The sequence below is a fragment of the Cavia porcellus genome, unplaced genomic scaffold, assembly GCF_034190915.1.
Source record: "Cavia porcellus strain 051 isolate PalLab524CR breed Dunkin Hartley unplaced genomic scaffold, mCavPor4.1 scaffold_11, whole genome shotgun sequence".
NCBI lineage: Eukaryota > Metazoa > Chordata > Mammalia > Rodentia > Caviidae > Cavia > Cavia porcellus.
Window position 1 is genome coordinate 67,181,473 of NW_026947494.1, and position 22,877 is coordinate 67,204,349.

The 22,877-nt window shown below is 40.8% G+C and overlaps 1 protein-coding gene and 1 long non-coding RNA gene across 2 annotated transcripts in view; one reads left to right on the top strand and one right to left on the bottom strand.

The window, feature by feature from the left end:
* Positions 1 to 7,911, bottom strand: part of Homer1 (homer scaffold protein 1) — a 167,340-nt gene extending 159,429 nt beyond the window's left edge. Inside the window, exon 1 of the mRNA XM_063258411.1 lies at positions 6,756 to 7,911. Within this exon, the coding sequence (XP_063114481.1) occupies positions 6,756 to 6,760 (5 nt within the window). The 5' untranslated portion in view covers positions 6,761 to 7,911. The remainder of the gene's footprint in view (positions 1 to 6,755) is intronic.
* A 5,025-nt stretch (positions 7,912 to 12,936) lies between these two features.
* Positions 12,937 to 22,630, top strand: LOC134478023 (uncharacterized). The gene is made up of 3 exons (XR_010050365.1): positions 12,937 to 13,168; positions 17,797 to 17,967; positions 21,287 to 22,630. It is a non-coding gene; the product is annotated as an uncharacterized LOC134478023 (long non-coding RNA).
* The last annotated feature ends 247 nt before the right edge of the window (positions 22,631 to 22,877 follow it).

Below are 22,877 nucleotides of genomic sequence, written 5' to 3' on the forward strand. Positions count from 1 at the left end.
TCAAGGCCAGCCTAAACTACACAGCGAGACCCTGACTCAAAATGCCAAAATAAAAACAGACTAGCAATACATATATATTGGATAGTAATAAAATACCACCTGAAAAGCAACAATGAAAATAAAATAGGCAATTAAAATTCTATAGATTACCAGCTGAGCAAGAAAAAGAGGAGCCTGCAAAATCCAGAGTTTTTTTAGATGAACAGAATCTGAGGGAAGATGACTTTAAGGGTGACTTGGGAGTCTTCCCATTCAGTTTAATGTATACAGATCTTTAGTGACAATAAATAAGAGAAGGCAGAGCCCTCACTAGCATCTTGGGAGCTGGCAGGATCATTAACCAAAGCATACAGTTTTTAATGTTAACAACCAACAGGCAGACTCATAACACACAATAGGACAGAGAACAGTACGGTTTTACAAAGTAAAAAGGAGGTACAGAAAAGGTAAAGAGATAGGTTAAACTGGGTGTAGTAGTACACACCTATAATCCCAAACTCAGGAGGCTGAAGTGGGAAGACTGCTTCGAGTTTGAGGCCAGCCTGTGTTTCAAAGTGAGTTTAAGGCCAGCTTCAACTACACAATGATACCTTGCCTCAAAAAGACCAAACAAAACAAAGCAAGACAATGACAGCTGAGACACATTTAAATACTGCAGTTGGTTCAAAGTAACTGTCCCATATGAGTTTAGGAATGTAAAGACTTACCTTCTAGAAATTCCTAATAGGAGTATTTTTAGATCTTTGATAGTTAATTCCACTTAGGATAATTTCCTAGGGACCATTATTAAGAACCTAATGGAACAAACTGAAAGTAACTATAGCAGAAAATTCTGAAACATAAAATAGCTTTACTTACTTACATTTAACTATTGTTTCTCTTTTAACAGGGACTGCTAATGGAAGGCAAAAAATCAGTTTTCTTTGTGTGTCAGAAAATAAAATTGCTCTCAACCTTTCAGAAAACTATCAGTCTACATCAGTATTTTCACAGCATTTACTTTTGTAGTTCTCTAGCTTTTGAAAAATCACCTTAATACTTAATCTCTTAATACTTCCCATTATCTTTTTTTTTTTTTTTTTTTTTTTTTTTTGGTATCAGGGATTGAACTCACGATGTTGCACTTGCCAGGCAGGCACTTATACCGCTGAGCTAAATCCCTTGCCCCAACATTATCTTTCAAAATTCTTCAGCTTTGTGGGTATCTTATTTTAATATTCTATAAAAAATAAAAACACTTCATGTTATCTTTGAAAATGACTGGCACCACCTCTTCACAGGACAGTTTAAGCACCGAGGGCTTTTTGTAAAACTATCTATAGATGAAAATTAAATGCGAATAAAAACTGAGGGAGCACAGACAATAAAGCATTTTTCAATACTTGATAAGGTCACTTAATGTTTATACATGATGCCTGTTGCGATACTTGAATCTACGCATTTACTTACCTCAGTACAGAGTGGTATACAATACTGTCCTTGCATCCCACTGGGTGGGGGAGGTGTTCCTAATTTATCTATCACTATCTTTCGAGAATTAATAGAAGTTAGGAGGAGCCAAGACACAGGTAACTGGTTAGCATGCTGGGCTAACTAGCATGCTGAAGCCCTGGGTTTCCTCACCAGCACCACACACACCTCCAAAGCTGGCAGGCAGCCACAGCTCTGTTAGTGTCTCTGTGGGGACTGAACATCTTGCTGACAGACTTTCATAATACAGTGCTTGTGTGCATCACTGACTGATCGGGGAGGATGAGAACCATTTTTAATGTTCAGAAAATACTGATTCCTAGCAAATGGGCATAGGTGGATGTGCCCACGTGAGTGTAATGCCTTATTATCTGTGGCTAATTTTTTAGATAAGTTGTTCAGTCTTTTTATCACTACATTTGAGCCTCAACTTTATTTATACAAGAATTATTGTCTTTTTCATTTAAGTATTATAAGAAGTACACAAGAGTCATTCTCCATATTAACCACAGGTCATAAGGAGGAGCAACACAACCAACCTACACATTTCATTCAACTAGACCTATCCTAAGATACACTAAAGCTTTTAAAACAGTTTGTGAAAAGCTGTATCAGGAAAAAATTTATATATATATTTGTTGTTGTTGTTTGGTACCATGAATTAAACTCAGAATCTTGCACTTGTCAGGCAGGTGTTTATGCCACTGAGCCATATCCCCAGCCCTACATTATACATGTTAAATAGGGACTTTTCCCCCCTAGGATGTTGGATTAATCTTTTTTAAATTACTCTTAAGTAACAAAACAATCCAATGTAAGTACCTCTACTAAACACCAAAAAACTGGAGACTGCACCTACTGAATATTACTACCTCATCTGAGATACTCAATTACGTAAAATTATGTACTGTGTAAGAGTATGTAGTTCCTCTTGACAAATTCATTATTCCATGGTGTACCTGAGAATGAGTGCCTCTGCCAGGAACATACCATGGTGTTTCAACATTTTCACATCCATACATGAAATGCCCTAATTCTTGTAAAGATGACCCACTGACTTATCCACAGTTCCCAATCTTGCCCCTCCCCTTTCCACTTATGGAACTTTCCAGGATTGCCCAACAATCTATTTCTCTGCCCAGTCCAAGTCAGGTATTCTGGCTTGGTGTTTTGCTCAGGATACAACATACAAAACCAAGTTTTAAATGTTTTTTTTAAAAGACTTCTCATGCTATTAGTCTGATCCTCTGTATTACTACGTTGCTCAAAACACTGTACTGGCTCCTACTCCCAAGAGTAGTATTTTTCAAATTTCTAGTTACTATATCAGGGTTGTTAAACCATTCCAGTGAGTCTCCACCATTTCTTCTTAAAAATGAAAAGAAACAGAACTTCTGTGTGGCATGCCATCAAGGATACTGTCTGTGCCATTTTATCATTTATATGAGCATACTAGGTTACCACGTAAAACCAATACTACTGCCTTTAAAAAGCTTTAAATACCTCTGCCTATGAGCATAACTCAGACTTTCGTTTGTCCCAAGGCCGTCTAATCTGGCCCTGAATGAGACTCTGTAAACTCATCTCTTATTCTACCCATTGGAACCCCAAGTAAACAACCTCTTGTTCTATACTACGCTTTTCTGCACTACTCCAACTCCTTTTAGCATGGGGAACTGAACACTGAACCTTCACACTAAGCTATATACTCAGTCTTCTTTTTAAATTTGAGACAAGGTCTTGGAAATTGCCCAGGTTGGGCTCTAACTGGCAATCATTCTGCCTCAATCTACTGAGCCGCTGGGATTATACCATAATGTCTAGCTAGCAGTGCCTTTCCTTAATGCTGTTAGGCATACTGTTCTGTTTTGAATGCCTTCTTAGTACTCTACAGGGCCCACCTATACTCAACTTTCAGTATTTAATATTGATTTTCTGCTCCACAAAAACCTGTATCTTTCTGGCAGGAGCAAATGCCCCCCCACCCCGACTTTTTGCTTCTATAATACCCTACATTATAGCTTCTTCCATATTCCATTGTACTTTATTCTAAACTCAATTGCCTTCCCAGTCTCTAAACTCTACTCTTTGAAGGAATGAGTACCTTTGTCTCAGATCAGCTAAAGGTGCTAAAGCTGGTATAATGAACAAATTAAGAACTTACACGTAACTTTGTAGTTAGAAATATAAGGATGATTGCCTTTGCCACAGAGCCCATTCATATTGCAGTGCTGAATCAAGACCTCCACATTTTTGCACAAGTCCCTGCAATGGAACCCCTAGCAGTCTCCTCCGAAAAACCTGTCACTTCCCCATCTTTCTGCAAAGAATGGACTCCATTCAGATTGCAATATAGCAACACCCCTTCTACTGCTTCCAGAAGTTGTGCTGGTGGAAAGCTGGGGCAAAGGTCCAAAGGCAGGTAAGATAATAAAACACCAGCATAATCAAATTTCACTATATACACATACATGTTTTTATATATATATATAATACACACACACACACATATATAAAACGTTTTTAATGGTGGTGGGGGTGACACTAGCAGTCAATATAAACTAAACAACAAAAAGAGCACGAAATAACTTGATTTCTGTTGCCTACACTAATAATTCTAAAACAGCTATTGTCTCACTGCTCTTATAAGATACTGAGGGCTGGGTCAACTTTTTAACAGGGGCTCCCCACTGGCCCTTAAAAAGCTTTCCATAGACTTCATTCTACGTAAATACCTTTCTTTTTAGGGGATCTGATGCACCTATTTTTTACAAACCCATACTTCAGCTGCCCTGGAAGCAATTAAACACTTCACACAGCATTCAACATACTTTTAGAGACTGCCAACTGTCAGTTTCAGCTGTTCTTTTTCTTTTGCAGTTTATAAATTAATACAGAAGCCATAAATTTTTTCTGCCTAAACCAATTAACCATTTTACTAAAAACAATTCCTTTGCTTAGATTTTGCCCCTAGACTTGCAATTATATATCTAAGACACAGATAAAACACAGGATTAGTTAAAAAAAAGAATTTGTAATATTCTTCATCCAAAACATCAAATTTAAGGTTCCAGTCAGAATAATGTAATGTAGGACTGCATGGGTAAAACTCTAAAGGGTATTTAAAGTTGTTTCCTTTGGTTTTAAATAGGTCCAGCCAACTAAACTAATGCCAAACTGATCAAATATAAACACCTGCAAAGTGTGGAAACGTCTACAAATGCCTTTGCTGTATGCTTTTGTAATTCTATGTACTCTTTCTCTTTCAACAACTCAGATCAAACAGTTCTCCCTTCATGAAAAAGGGTCATAGTCCGAAAATAAACTTTGGAAAAATAGCACGAATGCTTATTCCTTTTTCAAGTCGACCTTTAAAATGTTACTAACAAAAAGGCAAATAAAGTTATCTTGTAAACAAATTTAATTATGCTAAAGGCTTATTTTCTTTATTTTTAAATACCAACCCCTTTTGTATTGTAAATTCAATGCATACATGCTTCCTTTGCTAAAATGAAGACATTCATATAGACCAAAGGTTGTAAAAAACTGTTTCTTGTTACCACTCCACAGCCTGAAAACTATAGACATGAAAATCTACCACTTGACTCTGTGTGTACACGTTTTAAACAGTAATCTGTTAGGACCTAAATTCCAAGTTTTGATATGATTGTCTTTCAGTACTTTCTCATTTAAAATTGGTGTAATTTTACTGGCAGTGGTGGCACATGCCTATAGTCACAGCACTGAGGAGGCTGCGGCAGGAGGATCTCCACGAGTTTGAGACTAATCTGGGCTACAAAGCCAGCCTGTACTACACAGCGAGACACTGTCTCAATAAATAAATAATTAGTGAAATTTATCCAAAACATTTTTAAAATACCATTATTTTCCAGCTTAAGAACTTAAAACAGCTTAGAGAGAGAAAGAAAAAAAATACCTCCATCTGAAAGATCAGTAGATCAAGAAACGACAAGAGTCAGGAAAAAAGAGAAAAAGAATTCATTTTTACAGGCTGGAAAAAGATCTCTAGAAGTTATGTCATCTAATTCCTTCTTTTATAGATAAGAAAACAAAAACAGTCCATAGAGGTTAAGAAATTTGTCTCAGGTCACTAAGCTACTAATAGAAGCACCATAAATAGAATAAGGTATTTTAATTACTCTTACCAGTGCCCGGTATCACGCAAGTTTCTTGTCATTTGAGTCTTAAAACTAATTATCACTTTCTCATTAATTCCTGAGTGAAGGATTTCAACAACATATTTTTTGAATTTTTAAAAGTTAATAAAGTTCAATTCTAACTCTCACAAAATAAAGTACTACCAACAACTTCAAGGAAGTGTATGTACACCCTTAAATCATCACAGTGAATTTGAGTCCCTCATTTAAAACCCTGTCCTTCAACTACGCTTTTATGTATTTGTTCAACTATGAAAACACTGAATTCTGAAAGTCCCACGTTTTCGAAAGAACTGGCAATCTGTCAAAGACAGGAATACATCATTATTCCAATAGTACGTGATAAGGTTAAATTAAGAAAAGTCACTACTAGCACTTTATCAACTACAAAGTGAAGAGTCAAACTTTGGGAAGTGCATTCTTGGCTGGCTTTGAGTAAGATGTAGATCTGATACAGTTAACACAAATTGAAGACCTAAGCTTAAAACTGGGGGGAGGGGGAGAGTGAACAAGCGCCTTCCAGAAAAACTTTCCCCTATTCCAGCTCTGATCTCAGTACCCTGTGCACCCGCAATGTGCAGACTGATCTGATCGATGAGACTTTCAAATTCTCACTTTCAATGCCTCAATAAACCAACTCTACGTTTTCGCTTTTAACCATCAAGGGCAAAACAGCGCACAGTGAGGGCAACGATTTATCCTGGACCGAGTCCAAGGACTGTCGTCTAATCACTCTGTACAATCGTTCCTTTGTGCAACTGATTATTTCCGAAGTGCTGGGAGAATGCAGTAGTGTACTTATTTTTTGAAAGATGCCATCGACAAAACCTAAGATAACATGATTTTGACAACAAACTGCCGTGGTTTATCAGTGAAACAGCATTAGGCATAAGGCATCGTCTGTCACAAGAAATACCAATGTTCCTTAATGACCTATGGTGTTATTCTACAAAAATAACTTGTTAAAAGGTTAGCACACCTGTATTGTAAACTAGGACCAGCTTAGCAAAGAGGCAAATTTACTCGGAAACAACAGTAACTAACCAGCACCGTTCAATAACATACACACAAAAGCACAGACCTGAGGCTAAGCATAACAATCCTTACCCCATTTTGCCCAGCAAAAACTTGCTCTGAAGTTTCTGCTCTCGTTACGGAATAACTTCCGAAGGAATTTTTCCGGTTGCTATTTCGCAGTTGCTTTTCTACCCCGCCCCAGATCCGTTTTCTTAGATATTTCAATGATGTTCAGTTAGTTCTCGTTGGTGAAATGATTTCGCTCTTGTTAATATCAAAACGTTCGAACAGAGGTGACATTTGCTTGTTAGGGTTAAAATACTGCGCGGAAACTCAAGTCAACTATTCCACAAATAAGCGTCCAGGTCGGGAAACGCAGAAACCAGCTTCACGGAGTCCTATAAAAGGTGAGTTCGCTGGTCATTTCGCTCCTGTCCTCCTCCGCACTCTCAGAAGTACTAAACTCGGCGCGTTTTCGAGGCTAAGGCTATGGGTTCAAATTTCTCCACTCCAGGTCCCTGGGGGTGGAGCGTGCAACCCAATGCGACGTGCACTTTAATTTTTTAAAAAATCCTAAAAGCAGCAACACCACTGCTTCCCTGCACTCACATTAGAGGGAAGGAAAAAAATGTATAGAAAAATCTCGAGGCGCCCACCCGGCAGCTCGCGACGTGCACATTAGCATTTGCCTTCTCAACGTCTCCCCTCCGGAGACGCGAAGCAGAGCGGAGGTGGGGAGGAGGCAGGGTAGACTGGGCAGGATCGATGCGCTCTCCCGAGGAGGCTGAGCGGAGCCATTTCCAAAAGGGCAGCCGCTGGGCGCCGCGGCAGAGCGGGAGGCGGCGAGCCCACCTCAGCACCGGGCCGCCAGCCGCCGCCACGCACAAAGGGGCCCGGCCCGCGCCCGGCCCCGCATCCGCCGTTCGCCTGCTGTCTCCGGAGCGCCGCGTGCGAACTCAGTCGGCGAGAATGAATGGACCGGCACGCGCCCCCGGCAACCTGCCCCCGCGCCGGGGGCGGACGCTCACGGGTCGAGGCTGCCGCCGAGTCGGGGCGGAGAGGCTGCTCGAGGCTGGGGGCCCGCGCCTCGGCGCCCCCTCCTCAGCTGTCTCCCGCGCTGCGCTGCCGCCTGTGCCCGGGCCCGCCGAGGCTCCGCTGCCCTCACTCGCCACCCGCCTCCGCCGGCCTCCGGCTCCTGCTGGCCAAAGCCGAGCTGGCCCGGCGGCCTAAAGCCGCCTCCGCCTCCACCGGTCGGTTCTTGAAGCGAAGGAGCCGCTTCCCGTCAGCGCCGCCGGCGTGAGGCGAGCGCGGCCGCGGAGCGCGCAGCGGGGCGGAGGCGGGGACAACGAGTGCGCGCGGCACCTCCCCCGGCCAGGGCGGGGCGAGGCGGGGCTGGGCGCCTCGGGGCCTGAAGGGCTGCGAGCGAAGGCGGAGCCGCGCAGCGAGGCTGGGGTCGGAGGGCGAAGCCGCGCAACGAGCCTGGGGTCGGAGACTGGGCCAGGCCGATCAGCCGATACTTCGGTCCGTCATCCTTCCCCTCCCCTAGCGGCCGCAGCAGGGCGGGGCTCGCGTGTGGCTGCTCGGCTGTCTCCAGGCCCCGCTCCCTGGTTGCACAGTCCCCTCTGCGCTCCGCGCCTGCCGCCCGCGCTGTGCCTCCATCTTCCCCGCAGGAGGACTTTTAAATAGCAACGTCAGCACGCTCTCCCCGCACGCACGTCACCCGCTACTCACGTCACCGGGTGCGGGGGATGATGTCACGCGGCCGGAAGTACTGCTAAATTAGGGGAGGCTTAGGGGAGGAGGACGAGGGGGGAGGCCCGCCTGTCCCCACCTGCTAGCTCTTCTCAAAGGCCAAAGCGCAGGAGACAACCCGAGAAGATTCGGAGGAAGGGGCGGGAGGTGCAGAGTTCCTTGCTGCAAATGTGCCAAGCGCGAGTGACTCATTCATAGCAACAGCCACCTCTTTTGCAGCGGCGTCCCCGCCGGCTGCGAGGTGTAGGAGGCCGAGCCCTGTCGCCCGCGGTGGAGGCGATTTATGTGAGACTTGGGGAGAATTACCCTCACCCGAGATCCGGAGTGCCAGCGCGAGCACGCCTGACGTTTCAGCGTTCTTTTTCTCTGGTTGTCTAAAACACGGGCGAAGTACAGTGGAGTTGTGAACAGTGTTAGGAAAGATGGTAACTAAACTGGAGGAAGGCCAGCGAGTGATCTGTAAAATGTTTTCATATTTAAAATAACAATAGTCTGGCGTGAGATAATGAGTCAAATTCTGATGAAGCAGTTCACTCAGATAAGTATCATATACATAGCAAATGCCAATGAACACACATTTGTAGTTTATGAAGAATATGAATTGCAGTCTGGAAATTAAGACTCCGAGTCATTTTGTATTGACGCACGTCTAGGTTATTTTTTGTCTTTATTAGTTTTCACTGTGTAAGTACAGTATCTCAAGTATTTTTTAAAATTTCTATGTGGAAGCATGAGTAGCCATTCATACATTTGCAACAATATATGTATGTGTATTCATAAAAAATAAGAGCTTTTAAGCGTGAGGTCGTGAGTTCGATCCCCGGTAACAGAACAAGTGCTTTTCAAATTGTAAATTACTATATAGTTTTTTAATGGCTTCCTTGTTTTAAGAGTTTTATTATTAAGTACATTCAAGTAAAAAGTTTGATTTTATTTAACTTGATAGTCATGGTACAGAAATAAACTTGTGACATACTGCCAAAGGGCATTACTATTTCAGAGTTAGTCTACAAATTCAGTGACCATATTTTACAAACCAATATCCAGATACACCAATCTGACATTAAGCAAAGTATGTGAAATCTGAAGTTACCTGGAAAACCACACGATAGGATTTATCAACCTATGAAGTCGTTGTAAGAAAACTAGTAAGTCGTGTATCCGTGCAGTTCAAATAAAAGGAGCTAAAATCTATGTGTAGTTTTTAAAGAAAGTTTTTAATGTTAAGTGCTTTTAATGTCAAATAAGACGATTCTTAATTAAGGAACGTTGGTTTTCCAACTGTGTCTACCTTTTGTTGCTCAAGTTAGGAATCTAGGATTAAAGAACAGCAGTAAAAGACAGTTAAGACCAATGTGCAGCCTATTCAGGCTATCTAGATGTCTTCACATTTGTACAGTCATGACCTCAGGTAAAGCTTGAAATATTGAAAGTGAGACTTTTTAAAAGATTGTAATGAAAAGTTAATAAAAAGCAAATCTCTGCTTGCCAGTTTGTCTAATGTATAGTCATACTAATAGAAACTGGTACAAGTTTATATTGCACAAAAATGAAGCTTCTTCTGTACAATGAAATAATAAAACTGCCATTTTTCAAATAATGTCATTACTTGGCTCTGAAAATTAAAATATAAATTGTGTTATTCTACAAAAAAATTCTCTACTGTTCCCTATCTGAACTGCGTAATTTTCGCTTTCCAGCTATTTTTCCCCTTGTTAAATCTCTCACTTTACCATTTTCAGACACTTCATTGTGCCCTTTCCTCACACTTCTCGTTTAGTCTTTCTCCCAGTCTTCACCCAGTCGTCAAAACAGCTTGTCAGCTGCCTTTACCTTTAGAATGCTGACCTTCATTACTCTCTACTTTTCAGGGTGACACCCTGGTTTCTTCTCAGTTACCTCTTTGTCAACTGAAAATTGGAAGCATCTATTTTTCTGTGTAAATCTAATGGTGTACTGTAATACAGTTCCCTGAAATGTATGGGATTATGTCAGCTTCGAAGTCTACCTGGAATTGATGCTAGTTTGTGTGGGATTAGTATATGGGGAAGTACATATATGTCTGTATTTCCAAATATGTAAGTAAAACTTGAGACACTTTATGTAATATGTAGTATCTGTAGAAAAAAAAAATGCCTTTGCCCTGCCCTTGAAATAATTCCACTACTGTTTGGAGAGGAGTCAGAGAAGCATTCTGGGACTTTCCATCTATAAACAAATATTTTTATTCATAAAATGAGCAGATAAATACAAATTCAAGTTGTGATTTCCCAACCCTAATTCCTTTGTATGTTTTTTAAAGTTGTGAACTTCCTAGAAAGTAATGTATTTTCTTTTACCGGAAAAGAGAGAAAGTACTTTAGCAGCATTTCTGATTTTTAATAGTTCCTGTTTCCCACTACACACTGACAATTTGTGGGCCGGTTTATGAATACCCTCTGATTTTAGAATCTGTAGGCGAAGACATCTGTTTTAGTTATGAAGTTTACTTCCATGCCCTTAATAGGAAATGGCATTCAATGGGTGTTCATAGATTGATTTCAAGGTATGTCTTTGTCAATGAAAGGCATTCATCAGAAAAAATTTGCAGGAAAGAGTTTGAACCAAATATTTTTTACTCATATTCAATAATAGTAACTCCTTTTTTTCAAGCTGCTCTTTTTAATTACCAAATACCATTATTACTTCAAATTAATTCAGATATATTAATAATAGATAAAAATATATCTCCATACAATAAAAACCTCAAGAATCCTAGGTTATGGCATATACTTACACAGATACAAACCAGCAAAGACTAACTCTTACTAATGAGGGGAAATGAAAGAGGTGTAGGGAAATAGATTTTACCCACTGGACTATCCAAAATCATCCCCATCCACCAAGTTTGGCACACCACTAGATTGTGTTGGGCCTGTGTTATGGATTAAAAACTGGTGGTCAGCACCAGCTGAACTAAATCAGCATGGTGCTGAGTGTAGATGGCCCACCTGAGGAAAGTTGCCAGCATAAATAAAGATGTGGCAAGAAAGAGTGTAGCATTGTGGATTCTCCTAAGTGTTGTTTGGAGCCATTTGTTTTCCTGGAGGAGTTTGTCATGGCTAGCTTCCCCAGTGTGAGTTAGACCCCATTATTATCAGAGGAGCTCAGGATCTTGTCACTGAGAGTGGCTATGGTTTACTTTAGGGGAGCTCTGGGTTTTACTTTGAACATTGTTTCTGGTTTCAGAGGGGAAGATGTGTGCTGTTTAATCTCCAGGAGAAGTTTGTCACGCTGGCTTCCTGACATGTACTTAACCGTTCTCATCCTCAGGGGAGCCCAGGACCTCATTGTCGCTGAAGATGGTTGCAGTACTTTCTTCAGAGCTCTAGGCCTTATTTTGAACATCACTTCTTGGCTCCAGTGTAAAATCTTCAACCTACTAGCACAGATCTTTCATCCTGTTGGCATGAACTTTCTAGCTTTCGCTGCTGATCTTTGGGCCTTCCCAGCTCAGATCCATAAAACAGACTTGCATGAGTCATTATTATGGGCCCTGGACCTCCAGTTAGACTCATGGAAGGCATTGTCATGGGCTCTTGGTCTTCAACTGGACTCATACAGGACTCTGCTGTGGGTTCTAGGCCTTTGGCTGGATATTCTGCCTTTAGTGCCGTGAACAGATTTCCTGCACTTTCTTGTATTTAACTCTGGTTGATCATCATAAAATAATACTACCAATTCTGTGTCTGGTATGTAATTGTTCTCCTTGCAACCCCTGACTATAACAGCCTACTGTAAAGAACCATCCTTTATTATTATTAATAAGGTTCTCAATAGGAAAGAGTAAGCGGTCTCTTCAAGGAAAGCTAAGTCACCTAAAGAAAAGAAAGAAGCAGCAGTCTCAAGGAAAGGATAAAAGTGTTTGGCATCTCCATGTCAGTAAGGACATGTTTTACTCTTTCAAGAGCATCTACAGAGTGGTAGAGAGAGAAAAGTTGGAGAATTATCCACAGGAAACTATGATATAATACATACATCTCAGGAAATGTCTTTTCTACTCTTTTCTACTCTGATTTTTACTGTAAAATCATTGATCATTTTCCCCATTTGGTCAAAGAAATACAAATGATACTAGACTGGTGAAAGAGTCTAATATCAGTTATGTGTTATTGAGGGTCTGGAGAGAATAAAATTAAAGGAAATTGATACAACACTGTTAATTTTTAAATATTCTGGGAATAAAAGACTTTTGAAAAAAATGATCTGGTTTAGCATTGAGTTGTTTGTTTGGTTGGTTGGGTGATTATTTTAAGTAGCAGAAAACAGGCTAGAAAAACATGCAGGTCTGCAGAAAGCTACAGTAAAGTGTGGAGTCAAGCTTGTGCTCTACCTGTGCAGTTACTCTGAATGGAATGCTGTGGAAGCTGATTGCCATGGTAACCAATGATCTTTTTCCTGAATGGGAGAATAAAACAACCATGAGAAAAATATTTTAAATGAGGTACCTCATTTTGTGACTCATTTGGTGCCAGTTAAGATTAAAAACAACACCAAAGGCATTCAGGACCCTCATGTTTATGAAAGGAAATTGCCTTTTTTTCAGAGGTGAAGTCAAGGCAAAAATGCTGAACTATTTCAAAGACAGATGAAGCCCTGAGGCAGCAATTACCGACTTTGAAGCACAGCACACTTGGTAAAGATTCTGACACAGCTATAGAAGGCAGAGCAATATACAGAACCCGTACTGAAGGTGCTCATCAGCATAAGAGGTCAGTGAGATCCTCTGCATTTCAGGGTTTCAGTCAAAATATTTTATGAGTTATTTGTGAGCCTTTTTATTTTGTTTTGTTTTATTTCTTTCAATCTGGTTCTAAATTGTAACTGCTTTCACTATTAAAAATGGAAACTATATATCTATAAGGTTTTCTAGAGAAAAAATCAATAGCATGTACAGAGATACAGAGAGATGCAGACCAGTATCAATCAGTAGATAGATAAATGGAAAAGTATTCTAGAATTTGGCTCACATGATAATGAAAACTGAGGATCTGCACAGTAGAGGACCAGGAAAGTTGATGACATAACACACTATCAATCTGAAAGGCTTGAGCACCTGGAATTCTCATCTCTAACACAGAAGAAGATGACTGTCTCAACTTCAGAAGAGAGAGAATTACCCTTTTGTCTGCTGTTCTGTTCTATCCAGGCCTTCCACAGATTATAGGTGTCTGCCCACTCTCATGAGGGTGGGGCCTCTGTATCAATTCACTGGACCAAATGCCAGACTCTTCTAGCTTTTGTCCTTGGCTCTGTTAATGTGGTGTATTACATTTAATGATTTATGTATGTTGAACCATCCCTGCATCCTTGGGGGCCAGATGCTTCTAGGCTGACACATCCAAAAATAGTGTAGCTATCTGAGTATCTGTTAGCTCAGCAAAATCAATACCTAAAAATAACAGTAACAATATTTATTATTTTAATAATGAATTACTTTATCATTCTTATATACAGTAAAATTATAATTTGCATACATTGATTGAGTCATCTGCTCCTCATCCTTTTTTGTACCTCTTTCCTGGAGCATAGATGTCCAAAATCTCCACATAGTGTACTATGCTCATCATTCAGTTCTGTGCTCAAACCACATCTCACAAGAGAAATCTCCAAACATTCTTCATGAGATATCTATATATATCCATAATCACTAATCCTCCCCTTAACTTGCCTTATTTTTTTCATAGTATAGTCAACTCTGTCTAAAACAGTTGCATAGATTCATTAGTTTATTTGTAGGATATATTCCCTTGAAGGAGAATTTTTTCAACCTCATTTGCTTCCCCACGTTTAGCACACAGTGGGTGTTCAATAATGTTTATTGGAAGAATGAATTGCTGAGATTTTCAATTATCCTCAGGTAGAAATTATTTGATCAAGTCAGATTCTTAGCTAGTTATCTAGAATAAACAACAAAAATCTGTTCTAACTAGAACAAAAGGACTTAAAATAATGGTATACATTGCATACCAAGTCACTGGGAGTCTCCTTGGGCTGAGGTTTTGGGAACCAGAACTGGTAGGAAACAAGACACTCAAATTAGGCACTTTTAGGAGTCCTTCATAAAGATGATGCCCTTTACAAAGGGGGAACAGGGTTAGGAAATCCCTGACAAGAGGGCAATACCTGGCTTAGCAGGACACACTGTGCTTTTCATGCTTCAAAGGACTGAAGGAAGACATAGTAGCTGGTTCCTAGAGAGAGGAGGCTGTGGGGAGAGGGAGCTATGTCCTTTGCTCAGTGGTATCAGTAAGCCACAGAAATCCCACCCACCTCCAAGAGGCAGCCCTCAAAATAAATACCTCAGTCTTTCTCTCCTCCCAAAGCACACCTCAGTGTCTCCTGCTAGTGTTCATCTTCTAAAGCTAACACACTGGAAACTACAGATTGTCATCCTAGTGCAAAGAGCAGGGGAAAAGAGTTCAAGATGGGTCTAGAGGGGAAAATGTAAGATATCTAGTCCAATTCTGTTCCATTCATCAGTTATTAGATTAGCAATTAAAGTGTGGCATGTGGGGAAACAAGCACAATGAGAATTTAAATTGGCATGTCTTGAAGGTGTAGGTAAGTCTTGACAAAGCCAGTCAGCTGTACACTAGCAAAAAGAGCTTCCTTATGTTTGTGTTATGCCTAAGTTAAATGACCAAAGTACCTGTAACATCACCATACTGTTATGTATGCATCTTTTTTCTGGGTGACCTAATTGATATGTTAATCAATGCTCTCCTCTGTAAAGAATTGTAAATCCCTGGGAACCAGACCTAATTGATATGTTAACCATTGCTGCCCTTTACAAATAACAGATGTTACCTAAAATTGAGTGCTAAAATAAGTTGACAAAGGATTGTTAATTCCTGCTAGACTTCTCTGTTCTCTGCAAAGGGAAACAAAGGTCTTCCTCATTCCTTAGCAGATTTCCTGATCCAAGCCCATAACCCCTTACTTTGTAAACTGTGCTTTCTACAAAAAGTCTGAAAAGTTTTGAGGGAGACACACAGCTTTTGCAAACTCCAACTGCACTGTGTCACTGGGCCCAGGATAAAATAAATCAGCGCTGCTTTTTAAAAAGAAACATGTCTTGCCCCATTTTTGGACCCAAAATTAGGGGCTCTGGGGGGCTCATTTGCAGATTACAAGAAGTCTATGTCAACAAATGTATTTTGACAGTATATTTTCTCAGGTGTTCAAAGAAACACATACAAAGGTGTTTTGTTTATTTTAAAGTGGAAAAAGGAGGGAACACAATTGTTAGTTCTATCCTATCCATAGAGGACTGATTAAATGTGGTTTAGCCATACAATGCAGAAGTTAAAAGGAATGAGGCAGATCTATAGTGCTGGTGTGGAAAGATGCTAATACTATACAGAAAAAATTCTGGATGAGCACAAATTGTGGTTACCTTTAAGGTGTGAAGCTATAGATTTGAGAGTTTCAGACCAGGATTTTTAAAAATAACTCCCCCTCCCCCCTGCACTATTTGTATTCTTAGGGATGTTTTGCCATGAATTTGATATTTTAATAAAAAATTGTTTTAATATTTTATTTAAACATAAGCAAATGTTTAGAGCTCAATTGTAATAGAATATGTCAATATGCATTCATTTTCTTATCTCATCTTTTTTTTGGAAAGAAGACCCTCTAAGTGTACAAAAATACATTTCTAAAAAGAAAAAAACAGGAATAAACTATTTTGTTGGAAACACTAATTTCTTTTTATTCTCCACTGAGGAGAGCAGATCTGAGAAATGTGATAGCTCAGACCCCAGAATAAAATCCAAGGAAGCAAGAAATTAAAATTTGGGGAGCAAAGGCTTTATTTTAGGCCAGGCCTGGCGAAGCAATCTCTGGGAGCCAATATGGACACTGCACACCGTACAGCTAGGGGATTAGGCTTTTAAAGCTGAAAAACTACAGGAATGTTGTAATTGCTGACACAGTTAGGTAGCATCTGGGCTGTACAGAACCTTCTGTAATTTCCTCGAAGTTAAGCATTTCTTAAAGAACAGCACATTTTATTACAGATAGCCAGATGAGGGGTGGGGGTGGGGTTACAGGAAACTGATACCTAAGGCTTTTACAGCTTTCTCAGGAAATAGAAACTTAACCTAGAAAGATAGGAAAGGGGGGTGGCTGATTGGCACATACAGAACAGGAATGAGGTGCAATGGTTCAAACTAGGCTATAACATTCCCCTCTAATGTTGTGACTGAGGCCAAATACTTGGCCAGGTAGTTGGGAATGAGCTTTATGCCTTGCATTTGTTGTCTGGCATATGCAGTTATTCTATTGAGTATATAAGGACCTACTGTGATCAAAAGCAGTACTCCTAACAATGGTCCACGCAATGGCAGGAGATAGGGCAGGATTCCATTCTAGACACTCCATAAAGGGTTTTTAAATAGCTCTCTCCTCCTTTTAACTAGGTTTTTCTGTAAATCTCTTGATTTAACCTTGGACAGTGCCAGACTTATTTACATAAAAGCAGCATCGTTCCTGCAATGCCGCACAGATCCCTCCTTGTTCTGCCTTAGGAGGTCTAGTCCCCTTTTGTTTTGGAGAACTACTTCAGCCAACGAGTCTATTTGGTCTTGAATGACCTGAATGGTACTAGATAATGCCTGCACATCACTAATGATATGGTTGGAAAGTTGGACAGAAACCCCTACTCCTGCTGCCCCCATACTTAAGGCTCATGATATTTCTAAGCCTACCAATAAAGGGATAAATTGAACTGCCCTCTTTGATCAGCCTGTGATGTAATCTAAGCTCGGAATGGGGACAGGCTCATCCTCTATATCAGGCAATAGGACAGCTATTATACATATCCCTGTCCAGTTAGTTGGGAGGAAAGTATAGGCCATATTTCCTCCACAAATAAATACTTGCCCTTTGGCGGGATAAAGAGAGGTAGTCCGGTTAACTATGGAACTACAATTAGTAAATGCAATGAACCCCACGTCAATGTCAGAGATATTGTTATGAAAACCTCCTTGGAGACAGAGAGAGTCCTTGAAGCCTACTGGTTGTACTCTACAGGGGGGGCCAGCACTACAATTTAAGTAATCTTGTTCCTCCAGCATAGTCAGAGAAACATTGGTGGGGATCGCAAGGGGTATGGGGGAGCCCTGTGCCATGCATAACCAGCAATCTTCAGCCAAAGTTGGGTTGGAAGCATTTAAAGCTTTATGAGTGGCCTCTAGAATATCAGAAGATTGAGCATCCAGATCAACTCCCTGCGATTTAGGCAGCATCAAGGGCTGATAATGTATCTGGGGAAACATATTTTTATTAGCTGCTTGACTCGTTCCTCAACCATGAATTCTCTGATCTTATCTTGCAGACTGCCCCCATCAGACACATGTATAGGGGCCACCCTGCTCCAGCACACTGATTTACCAACCGTGCCAAGACATGAGGCTTGGGCATACTTTGAACTTCCAATTACTGTCAGATTGGTGGACCAATCACCTCCAACACTTCCAGCCCAGGTCCTCATAAGCTCAGCAGTGAAGTAAGTTTTGTTATCTGTGCCTATACATTCTTGTACAGAGTCATAACAGGAGGAATGCATTTCTGAATACTAAGAACAATTCTGAGGGCATGGCGCTGGCTGGCTGCCTTTATTAGGTATCACACTGGGCTTTAACATACACATACACCTTTGAGTCAAACCCCCTGTAACTGAGGGTATAGCAACAAGGAATGTTAACTTGTACCCACAGTCTGTACAAAGACTGTATGTATACAATTTATCATTTGTGTGGGAAGGATCTCGATCCTTGTTTCCTACTGTATGTATAATTCCCCCCCCAGTTGGTGTCTTTACCTTTAGTAATATAGCCCCCTCCACAATCACAGGGTTTCCCATACAAAAATCTTAACAATTGTTCTTTGCTTACAGGGGGACCAAAGCCACAATGCAAGATCAGCATCAATGTTATTAAAATCAAAGCAAGCAAGCTAAAGGAGTTCATGCCTGGCATAATCTAACTATGCTTAGTCAATTTTAACTTCAAGGGGTTACCAGTCTGCTGTACAGTCCACTGAGAACACTCCTTGCTTCTGTTGCTTCCAGTGGCTTGACGTGGGTATGGTGAACCCACACAGTCTTTCCTGCTATCTTGACGGTGGGGGGAATGCTGAGCACCTCGATGAAATGTCCTTCCCAGCAGGGTTTGAGGGAGTCACGGTGGTGACGTCGCACCAAGGCAGGAGTCCCTGGCTCGATCCAGTGCTTTGAGTGGTGTCTCTGAAGGCAGATCCGGGTGTTTTTGTCTAAACAGCTGGTAGATTGAAGTCAACATGGGTTGGAGAGTCTGCAGGGACTTAATGAGATCTTGGTTAGTTTTTTCAACTAATTTGTCCTCTGACAGTGTTGGGACCAGTGAGGGGGTCTTCCAAACATAGCCTCAAAAGGGGAAATTCCAGAAACATATGGGGTACATCTAGTTCTTAACAGCGCAAAGGGAAGAAGGGTCACCTAGTTATTGCCAGTTTCCAAGGACAATTTAGTTAAAGTATCCTTGATGGTCCGGTTCATGCGCTCTACTTGCCCTGAGCTTTGTGGCCAATAGGCACAGTGGAGTTTCCAAGTAATCTTTAATGCCTGGACTAACTTTTGGTTGACTTGGGCTATGAAAGTCAGGCCATTATGGGACCCGATTGATAGTAGGAGGCCAAATCAAGGTATGATCTCATGCCATAGTTTTTTAACTACCACTAAGGCTGACTCGGACTTAGTAGGGAAAGCCTCTACCAGGCCAGAGAAGGTGTCTACTAATACTAAGAGATAGCAGTGCCCCTGTAAACCAGGCTTTACCATGTCTGTGAAGTCTACTTCCCAATTCCTTGATGTTGGGTGGTCTCCAGTGGAGAGTTCTTAGACGGGTTAACTAACAATCACTGTGCATCTGGAGCTCAAAGAGGCAGTCAGTTTGGAGAGTTTTGGAATAAAAAACCGAGTTCTGAACAATTCAACAAGTTTAGTTCCCCCTAAATAGGTGGTCTGATGAGCTTGGTGTAGCAGCTCTCACCCTAGTGCCTCTGGCAATAGTACCCACTTATCAGGCAACTGGTTGCAGCCCTCTGGGGTGGGGGACTTCGCTCCAAGTTGAGATGCTAACTGTAAATCTTTCTTTGTGTAGATTGGTTTTGACAGGGTCGAAGGAACTAGCAGCAGAGCAGTTACTTTCTCGGTGGGCCCCTGTAATGTGATTGCTATTTTTTGAGCGGGTTGATCTGCCAAATTGTTTCCTAAGGTGACGGGGTCAACTCCTGTCTGGTGAGCCTCGCAATGAATAATAGCAACTCGTTGAGGTAGCCAGACAGCTACCAGCAAGTCTAGAATCTGTGGAGCATTTTTAATCTTAGTCCCAGCCAAGGTTAAGAGACCTCACTCCTGATAGATGGCTCCATGTACATGTACAGTAGCAAAAGCATATCTACTGTCAATATAGATGTTTACCCTCTTTCCCGTCACTAGTTTTAGCGCCTCAGTCAAAGCAATGAGCTCCGCCTTTTGGGCAGAGGTGCCAGGCTCTAACTCCTTAACCCAGAGTACCTCCTTTTCGGTGGTCACTGCTACCCCGGCCACTCGTTTGTCATTTTGGATGAAGCTGCTTCCATCTGTGAAATAGCTGTCAGCATTTCCCAAAGGCTGGTCGGTAAGATCAGCCCATAGGTTCTGCTGTAGTTCGAGGATGTCTGCACACTCATGGAGAGGTGTCCTTTGTTCCTCTTGGTCATTGTCAAGCAAAAGGGTGGCTGGGTTTAAAGCTGAAGAAGTCTTGAAAACTACCAACTCTGGGTCTAGAAGCAAGGCCTGATAGTGTACAATTCTAGTGTTCAAGAACCATTTTTCAGGAGGGGTTTTGATAAGAGTCTCTAAATTGTGGGAGGTCACTACAGAAATCTTCTGTCCAAAAGTGAGTTTTTTTAGCCTCTTTAAGTAACATTGCCACAGCAGCTAGGATTCTCAGGCAGGGGGGCCATCCTCCTGTCACCGGATAATAAAACCCCTTGAGTTTTCATGAGCTGGTTCTTTGGGGTCTTCTTCATGACAGTGATCTTACAATATGTCTTGTTATCTTTGAAATAGCTGCCCATGCCATTGGATATGATAAAATCAAATAAGACATAACAGAATAAAACCTAACCCAACAAAACAATGAAAATAATTCAAAACCTCAAAACAAGATAATAAGGAATCAACAATGGCTACCACCCTCAGAAGGAGATTCCCCCATAGATGCTACATTGCATATTGTTATCCTCTGAATAGATGATCAAACTACTGGCTTTTGGCCTGCAAAGTCAGTGAAACACTAAACACTACAAGAATTAAGTTGTATTTTACCTCAATAGGTATCAACACAGCCCGTGTTTCTCTGGATCAGCTGAATATTGAGTCTTGTAACTCCATATGCAGAATCAGAGGCAATCTTTGGCAAGATATGAGCTTCAAAGAGTTTGGGTAGCTCCACCTCTATGGCACTTCTGATATTGTATCTTCCATGGTTTCTAGAACTAGCCAATAACTAAAGTATTATCTTGTGTGGATTTTTATGTTCTCATAATAGTTTGAATTTATAGTTTTTAAATGCATATATTTCTTTCTTACATATTTCTAACAGCATTCTAAACTTCAAAATCCACAGCAATAGCTGGTCACTTAAGTGAGGTTGGAGTAGGGAAGTGTTGGCTCTCCTTGTTACCTAGCCTGTGTGCTAGAAGGGGCTGGCATCTGGATCTCCCCTCAGTGACTCGTGTGTGGTGCCAGCTTGCAGAGAAGGCTTGTTTTTTTATTGACTTCATGTTCTCTTCTTCCACAGGTACTGATGAATGATGCTGACTCACAGGAAAAGTCTGGCTTCTGGATCTCCCCACAGTGGCCTGTGCATGGTGCTGGCTCACAGGGAGGGCTTGCTTCTTGTTGACTCATCTCATCTTTATAGGAGAAAAAATAGGAATTTGTCATTTGTCTAAACTCCAGCTGGATTTGAATCTGAACCTACCTAATTTTACATCTTAACCTTAGCCCCTATGCTCTTTTGGTATTTAACTGAAGCTAAATTAAGTGTTTTTAGAAGCATAGGAAGCTGGATTATGATGCAGACTATTTGTACTCTGGGCTGGTTCTGCTACACCAGTTGTTTGATCACTAGCAGGTGACTTAAGGGAGCTTGTTAGCTGTTAAATAAAATGACAAATTATAAGATATTTCATGTCTTCTAGTTCAGTGGTTTTGTTTCTGTTAATATTTACTAACCACTATGTGGTCATGAATAGGCATAAAAATAAGTTTAAAAAACTTAAAGTAAATTTAAAATAAAATTCAAATATAAAGAGAACAGTTTGATATTATAATAATTCCTCCTCAAAGGAAAATATGTAGTTATGTTATGTCATTTTACACCCCATACCAAAAAGAATCCAGAAATGTTCATTAAGCAGTCAGCACATATGTTTCAGTGTTTGGTGGCTATGTCAGTAAATAAATTCTATTCACTGACCAGTGGTAGATATATGTACTGATTTCCTGGCTCAGCATTGCAAAAAGGTTGACCACATAAGAGTGTCTATTATCTTTATTCAATTTATCCTGAGATATTTAGAGGGAAAAATTAACATTGTGTCAGGGCCTGAATTTGGATGTTAGATTTCATTTTTTCTTAGAGAATTGGAACTCCATCTCTTATCTCATAGGTAATAGACCAGCCCGTTTCTCAACCACATTTAGAATGGACCCCCTCCATACCAGTTATTTTGCCAGCCCAGCCCCGCCCCCTCATTTATCCCTCCACCCTTGTCTGCCTTGCTGTGTCTCTGGAGGCTGAAACTTGCTGACAACACTCTATGACTCTAAGGAGGAATGAAGGACACCTTAGAGCAGACGGTGTGTGTTTCCTCCCGGCTTCTGGCCAGTGCTGCATCTCTCATAGTAGCTGCGTTACATTTCAGTTATACTTTCTGCTGGGTGGTCTTTCCTCCGCAGCTCCAGATCTTACTCAATTCTATTTTTTTTCTCTGCTATTTTAGCCACAGGGTGGAGATTGGGGCAGTCCCCTTTTTGTATGTGGTCTCTTACCATATTTTGTCATTTTATATATATACATATATATTTGAGTTAACAGTTTCTTTGTTCAAATTGTCAAGGATAAATTGTGATGCTTTTTCTTGCCACCAAATGATTCACTATCTTTTACCTAACAATTATTGAGTTGGAACTTAATACCTCATTCTAAAGATGATTTTGACTTCAGTCAGTGAACACATTTAATGTATTAATATGCTCATGATTATCGAAAAGCTACATGTAGGAGAGTCATTTGTGTCAAGTTCTTGCCCTTGAGAAGTTTAAAATTTGATTAGAAGTTTCATGATCAAGGCATTAAACAGTTAACACGTAACACAGGATATTAA